The sequence below is a fragment of the Haematobia irritans genome, chromosome 2 (assembly GCF_050003625.1).
Source record: "Haematobia irritans isolate KBUSLIRL chromosome 2, ASM5000362v1, whole genome shotgun sequence".
In the NCBI taxonomy this organism is placed as follows: Eukaryota; Metazoa; Arthropoda; class Insecta; order Diptera; family Muscidae; genus Haematobia; species Haematobia irritans.
In genome coordinates, this window is record NC_134398.1 from 82,773,735 (window position 1) to 82,783,911 (window position 10,177).

The following is a 10,177-nucleotide window of genomic DNA, read 5'->3' on the forward strand; positions in this document are numbered from 1 at the left end:
TATGTATATATGGATGCATGATTCATTGGAGACCTTTCGATATCACGGTTAAGTACTTTGGGAAATTTATGACTTCATACTACCGTCTGATGATTAATTGGAGATTTTATAGGTGAAATATCGGTTTGCCAAATAATAATAATTTTTTCATCGGGACTACTCGGATATTTATTTCACGTCACGGAGGCATTTGTTATGGGAATTTGCCAGACAACCGAGTCTCTCAGGTACATAAACTGAAGGTACCAACTTATAGATTGAGGAATCTTTACTCAATTGCTTGTTTAGTAATTCTATAATTGATATTTGTCTTTGGAATTTAGGAGCAGTACTCCATGTGGGGGACGAGTTGAAAAGTTAGAATTACTCGCTGAACCTGTTCACAGCCAACTCAATATTATTCTACTAGTAACATTGTTCTGCTATACAACATTGCGTTGTAACATTTATCGCGTGAATTATTTACATTACACTGAAAGGAATATATTGATCTGATATAGAACGTTATGCGACTTAGAAATTTAAATATGAAGTTTACGACACATTAGAAGCATTGTTTTTTTCTGTTACACGGATAAAATAAAAAGAAAATCGTTTGAACGACAGTGAACTACCAGTGCTTTGTTTGTTTGACTGTATGATACGGATTTTTTAAAATTGTATGTCTTTGAATGAGGACGAATTTTCCTTGGGAATAAGAAAATTCATTATTGATTACGGAAATAATCTTTGAACTGTGTGAGATATTAAATCCTAAGGAAAACTTCGGAAACGGACCAATACTTGATTTGATGATTTGTTCTTTGGTTTGAAGTTTTTCTCTGGTCGGGTACTTGGATATCCTTGTTGATATATTCCAGGAAGGAAACGAGGATTTTAACTGAAGTGAACAGTTTTGAATGTAGTGTTCAAAATTCTTGGATTTGTATCGGATCTAATTCTTACTTGGGCTGTTTAACATTTTTTGGGTAAATTATTACATTGAATTTCGATATTGGTGTGCTGACGATTCTTGCTCATGTGATTTTGACTGTCATTTAGTGAATTTGTCTCATTAAACATTAAAATTGAATTGTTGAATCACATCTTATATTGGAACTCGAAAATTTTATATTGATATGTTAATTCTCGCTTGAGTGAGTATAACAGTTATTTGGTGAATCTGTTTTGGCATTGAACATTAACATTGGTATGCTCAATCGTCATTACTATTTAAGAATTCGAATATTTGAAATTTCTCTGTTTACGTGTCTGTGAACAGTGTTACAGTTTTCTGTTAATCAATACGAGGGCGAACCTTGTACTTGGTATATTGTATTTTTTTTTTTATAATTGACGAATTTTACTTGTTACTATTTTGGAGAAATCTGGCTATTTAATACGAATAATCTGATATCTGGAAATCAGGACCAATTTAATTGTCGGTAACCGATAGGAGAAGGTGGAGAAGTGAAGTTTCGTTGGCTAAACTTCATATAGTTCCAAATGGCGTCACAAAAGTTTATATTTTTTTCTGACCAAGTGGTCACATACTGTGCTAACTTTGCGGCAATTGAATTTTCTGATCATAAACTGTCGAGCTTACAAGTAGATTTAGACGATTTGGAGCGTCGTTGGCAATCGCTCACTCATGTTTATGAAACAGAAATGACAAATTCTGACCACACAAAAAAAGACCGGGAATCCATACATTCGAAATTCAATGAATCCATCAGAGCATATAAAAAATGTAAAGCTGACATGCTGGATCTGATTGATATAGAAAAAAGGAGGATGGAAAACTCCGTGCATTCTGCTGGGAATATTGAACCCAAGCCATCGGATGAAAATGGTTTTCTGTGATACCGAAATTTTCAGCGGGGGATATGATAAGTGGTCCAGTTTTAGGGATATGTTTACTGCTATCTATATCAATCATCCCAAATTATCGCCGGCACAAAAGCTCTTCCACTTAAGAGGTAAGACTAGAGGTGAGGCTAGCCAGATAGTCAAGCAATTTGCACTCACTGACGACAATTTTGGATTGGCATGGGAGGCGTTGAAACAACGTTATGAAAATAAACGTATCCTTGTTAATCATCAATTGAGGAAGATTTTCGAAATTGAGCGAGTAGGATCCGAGAAGGGGAAAACTTTGAGAAATTTACAATGCACTATTAACAATTGTATATCTGTTCTGAAAACATACAATATTTCCGTTGTCGCCTGGGATCCTATTCTAGTGTATTGGGTATATTCAAAGTTACCTGATGAGACGTTAGCTGTTTGGGAGAATTCTTTAGAGGATCACAAACAGATTTCATCATGGGATCAATTGGATGATTTTATTTCACGAAGACTTAACATATTAGAGTCAATTTCGGACATAAGGAAACCACTAGGATCTGCTACAAGTACACATAAATCTCAAAATTATTATACAAAATCGGAAAACAATTATAAGCCTTGTAAAGGTTGCAAGCAAAATCATGCTCTTCGAGCTTGTACTAAATTTAAATCGTGGTCAGTTTCTGTAAAGCGAAAATTTATTATTAATAACAAAATATGCGAAAATTGTTTGTCTCACGGCCACAACACTTAAAGCTGTCAAATTGATAGACATTGTCAGAAATGTCAACAACACCACCACACATTATTGCACCCAGAATCTAGCCACGCTGGAAGCCGGGAAGGTAGTCAAACACAACCACAAGTCTCTACATATCATGTTGACACACAATATCATATTGACGAACAACCAACAACCTCTACTGCTACACACTTTGATTCTATTTCACATGTCCAATCCAATTTTGTTAATTCGGGGGATTGCCAACAGCCCTGGTCAACTTGGAACACTTAGGAGCTAATTTTACTGTTCGGGCTTTTATTGACCAAGGATCTTTTATTTCGAATAGAATTATAAACAAATATTCAATACCAACAAAGAAATCGTTCACAACCATTTCCGGCCTAGGGGGAAAAGTCTTAGAAAATTCGTCGAAATGTTGTACTATTACTCTGAAATCTCGTAAATCTGATTTTAAAATAGAAACCACTGCTATTGTAATTTCCAATATGAACCATTTGATGCCATATACTACAACTCGAATATCGAACTGGTCGAATTTGAGGAAAATTGATTTAGCTGATCCCTATTTCTACAAGCCAGCACAGATAGACATGCTAATTGGAAGTGACATTCTTCCTTTTGAACTGAAATCAGGGCTCCAAAAGAATGTATCTGGTAATCTTTTGGCTCAGGAGACCGAACTCGGATGGATTTTGAGCGGTCCGCCTCGAATTCGATCTGTCTCTTCAATCGCATCTTTTGTGACACCGTCGGAAGATCTGAATGACGGGGTAAAAAAGTTCTGGGAAATGGAAGAAATTCCTCATCAAAGAAATCTTTCCCAAGATGATATTTGGTGTGAGAATTTCTATAAGGAAAACACTATTCGTCGATCCGATGGACGATATGTTGTAAGATTGCCTTTTAGACAAAACTTATCTCCCAATGTACATCTCGGATCATCGAGAAGAGCGGACATGGGACAGTTTCTTCATTTGGAGAAATCTTTGGAAAAATCGCCTGAACTTAGAACAGAATATTCAAATGTTTTGGGAGAATATTTGATACTTGACCATATGGAATCTACAACATCAACTGAACTATATGACAAGTCCGGATACTGCTCCTACTATCTTCCACACCATGCTGTAGTTAAGCCAGAGAGGGCTTCTACCAAAGTTCGAGTTGTATTCAATGCTTCAAAGAAAACGTCTACTGGATTTTCTTTGATCGATATTTTGCATACAGGTCCAATTTTGCAAAATGATTTAATGAATATTGTACTACGCTGGCGTGTTTTTCAGTATGTTTTTAATGGTGACATCCAAAAGATGTATCGCCAAATTTATGTTCATGAGAATGATAGGCAATACCAGAGAACTCTGTTCCAAGATTTGCAAACTGCATCGGTACGCGACTTCTGCTTGAAAACTGTAACCTTCGGAGTGAACTGTGCTCCTTATTTGGCTATCCGGACCTTGCTACAATTGAGTGAGGATGGAAAAGCAACTCATCCAACTGCTTCCAAGATTTTACAAAATCAGATTTACGTTGACGATATTTTGTCCGGGGCACACTCAATTGCTGAAGCGAAATATTACCTACTACAACTTACAGATTTGTTAAACTCTGCCGGGTTCCCACTGAAAAAGATCACCGCCAACCATCCTGAAATTCTTCGTCAAGTGCCCCCCGAGGATCTTCTGTACGTAGATTTTTTAAAACTTGAGAATACCAGTGCAACTAAGATATTAGGCATTCGATGGAATGCAATGACTGACGAATTTCACTATAAAGTTTCAAATATTACTATACCATCTCCTCCTGTAACGAAAAGAAAAATACTGTCGATCGTCGCCAAAATATTCGATACTGCTGGCTGGCTGGCACCAATCATAGTCGTGGCAAAGGTTCTTTTACAACAACTATGGATTGATGGAACAGATTGGGACGAGGAGTTAAACCACACTCTTTAGATAAGTGGAATTTATTCGTTTCCAACCTCCAAGATATTGAAGAGATAAAAATTCCCCGCTGGATTAACTATACCCCTGGCAGCCAAACACAGATTCACGGATTCTGCGACGCGTCAGAAAAGGCCTACTGTACATGCATCTATATTTGCTCAAAAATATCTTACACCGTAATTATTTCAAACTTACTTGTTTCAAAGAGCAAAGTGGCTCCTTTAAAAACTTTAAGTTTACCAAGACTGGAATTTTGTGGTGCCGCATTGTTATCAAAACTGGTGAAATCTGTTTGCAAAAATATACTGTTCGATTTCTCAAATATACCTTTGGTCAGATTCCACTATTACTTTAGCTTGGTTGGGCAAACCACCATTCAATTGGAAGACGTTTGTTGCCAATAAGATATCTGAAGTCGGAAACGCTACGTGGAGACATGTTCCTTCAAATGATAATCCTGCGGATATTGGTACACGTGGATGCACTGCGTTAGACTTGAAGTCAAACTCACTCTGGTGGCATGGCCCAAAATGGTTAGTCCAATCTTCCGAATTCTGGCCTGAGCATACCACCTTCCAGGAACCGAGCCTTGAACGGAAAATATTAACATTTCATTCAGATACTCAAATTGAAGACATTCTGGATCGTTTTTCTGCATTCGATCGTGCTCTTCGCGTGTTATGCTATGTCCACAGATTCATACGAAAATGCAGAAAGATAAACTCTGCGGATATGCAAAGGGATTTTATTACTAACGAAGAAATTTCTTTTACCAAAGCTAATTTGATACGAATCGCTCAACTCAGATACTACCCACAGGAGTATCAAGCACTCGAGAATAACATACCAATCCATTCAAAAAGCCGACTCTTAACACTGAATCCTACCTTTGATAAACAAAAATCTTACATGTAAATGGTCGTTTATCCAATTCCGATTTTAGCTATAATGAAAGACACCCGATAATTTTGCCCGAGAAATCACGTTTTTGCAAACTATTTATCGAATTTACTCATAAGCTACTGATGCATTCTGAACATCAAGTGATGTTACGTGCAATCCGGCAAGAATTTTATGTGATAAGGCTAAAGAGCGCGATTCGACATTACATACGAAACTGTCGTACTTGCACCATTTTTAAAAATCGGATCCGGAATCAAATAATGGCCTCCCTGCCATCTGAAAGATGTACTTTGTCATTGCCATTTTCGTACACTGGAGCCGATTTCGCTGGGCCTTTCGAAATCAAGACTTCGAAGCTCAGGAACGCAAAACTGCAGAAAGGATACGCGGCTATCTTTGTATGTATGTCTACTCGCGCGGTACGCATTGAAGCCTGCTCTGAACTAACCGCTGATGCTTTTTTGGCTACTCTTAATCGATTTGTAGGGCGAAGGGGATTCCCGAACAAACTATTTTCTGACAATGGAACTAATTTCGTAGGCGCCAGTAGAAAATTGGCGGCTGAGTACAAGAATTTTTTGAATAACGTTCAAAGGTTTGTTTCTGAGAAATATAAGATTATGGGAGGCGGCGGTTAAGAGCATGAAAACTCACTTACGCAAAGTAGCTTCCAACGTGAAATTTACGTTTGAAGAATTCTCGACACTACTTGTGCGAATCGAGAGCATACTGAACTCTCGGCCGCTCTCGGCAATAAGTCAGGACCCAACTGAGTTGATTTCGCTTACACCGGGTCATTTGCTGAGAGGAGCAGCTTTAATCGCTGTTCCAGAGGAGTATTCTGACGACTTAACGCGCATCAATAGGTGGCAGCGTTTAAAGGCCCTCCAGATAAATTTTGCGAAACGTTGGAAGGCCGAATACGTTAGTGAATTACAGAGACGATATAAATGGAAGTCTATTCAGCAGAATCTGAAGATTAATGACTTTGTGATAGTGAAAGAGGATAACCTCCCACCTAACGAATGGTGCCTTGGTAGGGTAGAAAGGGTATTCAGAGGCAATGACTCTAATGTTCGCGTAGCTGATATTAGAACACAGAATGGAAATATCATACGCCCACTAGTCAAACTATGCATTCTTCCCAATGCATAGAACACAAAACCGTTCACAATTTAATAAATCTTACGTTTCAGTTCTATATCTAGCCTTCCCAAATGCCGATTCTGCAAGGACCGACATGCCTTAAAAGATTGTCCCGCTTTTCAACAAATGGATGTTACGAAAAGGAGAGAAGAAGTCAAGCAAAAACGATTCTGCTTTAAATCTTTATGTTCTTCACACTCTCGATATTGGTGTCGCTCAAGGAAAACATGCCTAGTATGCAATCGTAACCATCGCACAATGCTAGACACTGACGAAGATCGCCACCACGTATCTGCTAATGTATCCAGCCATACACTACCATCAAGCAGTCGTATACAACACTATGACCGTGATCTTAGTAGCCGCAATCAAAGTTCGAATAAAGTTACTACAACAATGGCTACCGCCACTTCGAAGAGACATGAACCATATATGAACGAACGACTAAGTGTTCGTCCAAAAAGTCACATATTTCTACCAACAGCTTTAGCTAAAATTCTAACAAATCGAGGATCTGATAAAGCCAGACTCATCATGAATTCAGCTGCAACCCAGACGATAATATTAGCCAACTTAGTAGAACGGCTGAGATTAAAAACGACAGGAAAAGGAAATAAACATTATTGTACAATCAATCTCTTATCGTACCATGACACAACGGCAAAGATTCAAATCATCGGAGAGATACGTAGTCAACTAAAGACAACTATGCCAAACTCTACTGACGACAAAAGGCTGATGACCATATTCAATCACCTCCCGAATCTTGCCGACCCACATTTTTATAAACCCATAAACATTGTAATAATGCTTGGAAATGACTATATATCTAGCATTTTACGCGCAGGACTCATACAAACTTCATCATCGTTACCAATTGCCCAGAGTACCATGTTTGGTTGGACCATATCGGGCGCCTGCCGAATCTAATATTGCAACGCTGCAAGAGGGGCGGTATGTTGAAGCCTATTCAACAAATATAACTACATTTATTTTCAAATAATAACTGAACTAATTGAATTAAAATTAATTTGAATTATTGTCTCAATATGGCAACTCTTTACCCAACTTGAGGCAGCTGAAGTTAAGCTTTTACTCAAATGGATAAAGGGTTCCATTTTCTTTAACTTAAGTAGCTCCAAATCTCTCTATTTGCTTTTTTTGTGATATAAAATGAATTAGTTAACTTACTTGCGCAGCAGCCATCTTCGTGGTAAGAAGAGAAAAGTCCCCAATAAACTTATATACCACTGAAACTGAAATCTGGTCTTTGTGTTTTTTCTTTATCTTTTGTAAATTGAAATCTTATCAAAACTACAATTGTGGGAGTTTTCAATTTATGATAGTCCACTTGCAGATCCTTCCGCAATTGTACACACTGAACTTTTGAACTTTTTTGTGTTGATTTGTGATTGAACTTCAAAATCTGCACTTGGTTTTTTCTATCAGCTCTACTTTTCGAGATATACCGTTATGTTCAAAATTAACTTCCGCTATTGGAATAACTTGAAAGCGGTTCGCATATTAATAAAAAAACCGAAAATCCCAAACAATATTCTCCTTAAGCCGTGTTTACACTGTTTTTAAATTTTCCAAGTAGTTTTAGAGATATATAGTTCAAGTTTTGAAAAAAAAAAAATGAAATTAATTTAAACAAGTATATACGGCCGTAAGTTCGGCCAGGCCGAAGCTTATGTACCCTCCATCATGGATTGCGTAGAAACTTCTTCTAAACACTGCCATCCACAATCGAATTACTTAAGTTGCGGTAACGCTTGCCGATGGCAAGGTATCTCAAAACCTCCTAACACCATCTTCTAAATTGTATGTAAGTCCATACGTGGTATATATTAAATCAAAAAGATCGATCCAATACGTATATAATTCAGTTTGACAAAGTAGACATAAAATTTTGACAAAATTTTCTACAGAAATAAAATTTTAACAAAATTTTCTATAGAAATAAAATTTTCACAAAATTTTCTATAGAAATACAAATTTTTACAAAATTTTCTATAGAAAAATTTTGACAAAAATTTCTACAGAAATAAAATTTTAACAAAATTTTCTATAGAAATAAACTTTTGACAAAATTTTCTATAGAATTAAAATCTTGGTAGATTATTTTTGGCTCGAGTGGCAACCATGATTATGAACCGAATAAAATTTGAACAAAATTTTCTATAGAAATAACATTTTGACAAAATTTTCTATAGAAATAAAATTTTGACAAAATTTTCTATAGAAATAAAATTTTGACTATGATGAAAACTTTATTATGAACCGAATAAAATTTTAACAAAATTTTCTCTAGAAATAAAATTTTGACAAAATATTCTATAGAAAAAAAATTTTAACAAAATTTTCTATAGAAATAAAATTTGGTAGATTATTTTTGGCTCTAGTGGCAACCATGATTATGAACCGAAATGTTTGTTAGCGACCATATACTAACACCACGTTCCTACTTTGAACCGGATCGGATGAATTTTGCTCCTCCAAGAGGCTCCGGAGGTCAAATCTGGAGAACGTTTTATATGGGGGCTATATATAATTATGGACCGATATGGACCAATTCTGGCACGGTTGTTAAAGATCATATACTAACACCATGTTCCAAATTACAACCGGATTGGATGAAATTTGCTTCTCTTGGAGACTTTGCAAGCCAAATCTGGGGATCTGTTTATATGGGGGCTATATATAATTATGAACCGATGTGGACCAATTTTTGCATGGTTGTTAGATACCATATACCAACATCATGTACGAAATTTCAGGCGGATCGGATGAAATTTGTTTCTCTTTGAGGCTCCGCAACCCAAATCTGGGGATCGGTTTATATGGGCGCTATATATAATTATGGACCGATGTGGACAAATTTTTGCACGGTTGTTAGGGACTATATACCAATACCATGTACCAAATTTCAGCCGGATCGGATGCAGTTTGCTTCTCTTTGAGGCTTCGCAAGCCAAATTTGGAGATCGGTTTATATGGGGTCTATATATAATTATGGACCGATGTGGACCAATTTTTGCATGGTTGTTAGAGACCATATACCAACATCATGTACCAAATTTCAGATGGATCGGATGAAATTTGCTTCTCTTTGAGGCTCCGCAAGCCAAATCTGGGGGTCGGTTTATATGGGGGCTATATATAATTATGGACCGATGTGGACAAAATTTTGCATGATTGTTAGAGATCATATACCAACACCATGTACCAAATTTCAGGCGGATCGGATGAAATTTGCTTCTCTTTTAGGCTCCTCAAGCCAAATCTGGGGATCGGTTTATATGGGGGCTATATATAATTATGGACCGATGTGGACCAAATTTTGCATGGTTGTTAGAGACCATATACTAACACCATGTACTAAATTTCAGCCGGATCGGATGAAATTTGCTTGTCTTAGAGCAATCACAAGCCAAATCTGAGGGTCCCTTTATATGGGGGCTATACGTAAAAGTGGACCGATATGGCCCATTTTCAATACCATCCGACCTACATCGATAACAACTACTTGTGCCAAGTTTCAAGTCGATAGCTTGTTTCGTTCGGAAGTTAGCGTGATTTCAACAGACGGACGGACGGACGGACGGAC

The 10,177-nt window shown here is 37.1% G+C and overlaps 3 protein-coding genes across 3 annotated transcripts; all 3 read left to right on the forward strand.

Annotated features, from left to right (window-relative positions):
* Positions 1–1,891: 1,891 nt before the first annotated feature.
* On the forward strand, positions 1,892–4,527 carry LOC142224703 (uncharacterized). Its single transcript, XM_075294492.1, has 2 exons — positions 1,892–2,483; positions 2,819–4,527. Exons 1-2 carry the CDS (start codon positions 1,892–1,894, stop codon positions 4,525–4,527), a joined length of 2,301 nt encoding a protein of 766 aa, XP_075150607.1.
* A 1,154-nt stretch (positions 4,528–5,681) lies between these two features.
* Positions 5,682–6,059, forward strand: LOC142224704 (uncharacterized). Its single transcript, XM_075294493.1, has one exon. The coding sequence runs from the start codon at positions 5,682–5,684 to the stop codon at positions 6,057–6,059; it is 378 nt and encodes a 125-aa protein (XP_075150608.1).
* A 4-nt stretch (positions 6,060–6,063) lies between these two features.
* Positions 6,064–6,576, forward strand: LOC142224705 (uncharacterized). Its single transcript, XM_075294494.1, has one exon. It carries the CDS (start codon positions 6,064–6,066, stop codon positions 6,574–6,576), a length of 513 nt encoding a protein of 170 aa, XP_075150609.1.
* The last annotated feature ends 3,601 nt before the right edge of the window (positions 6,577–10,177 follow it).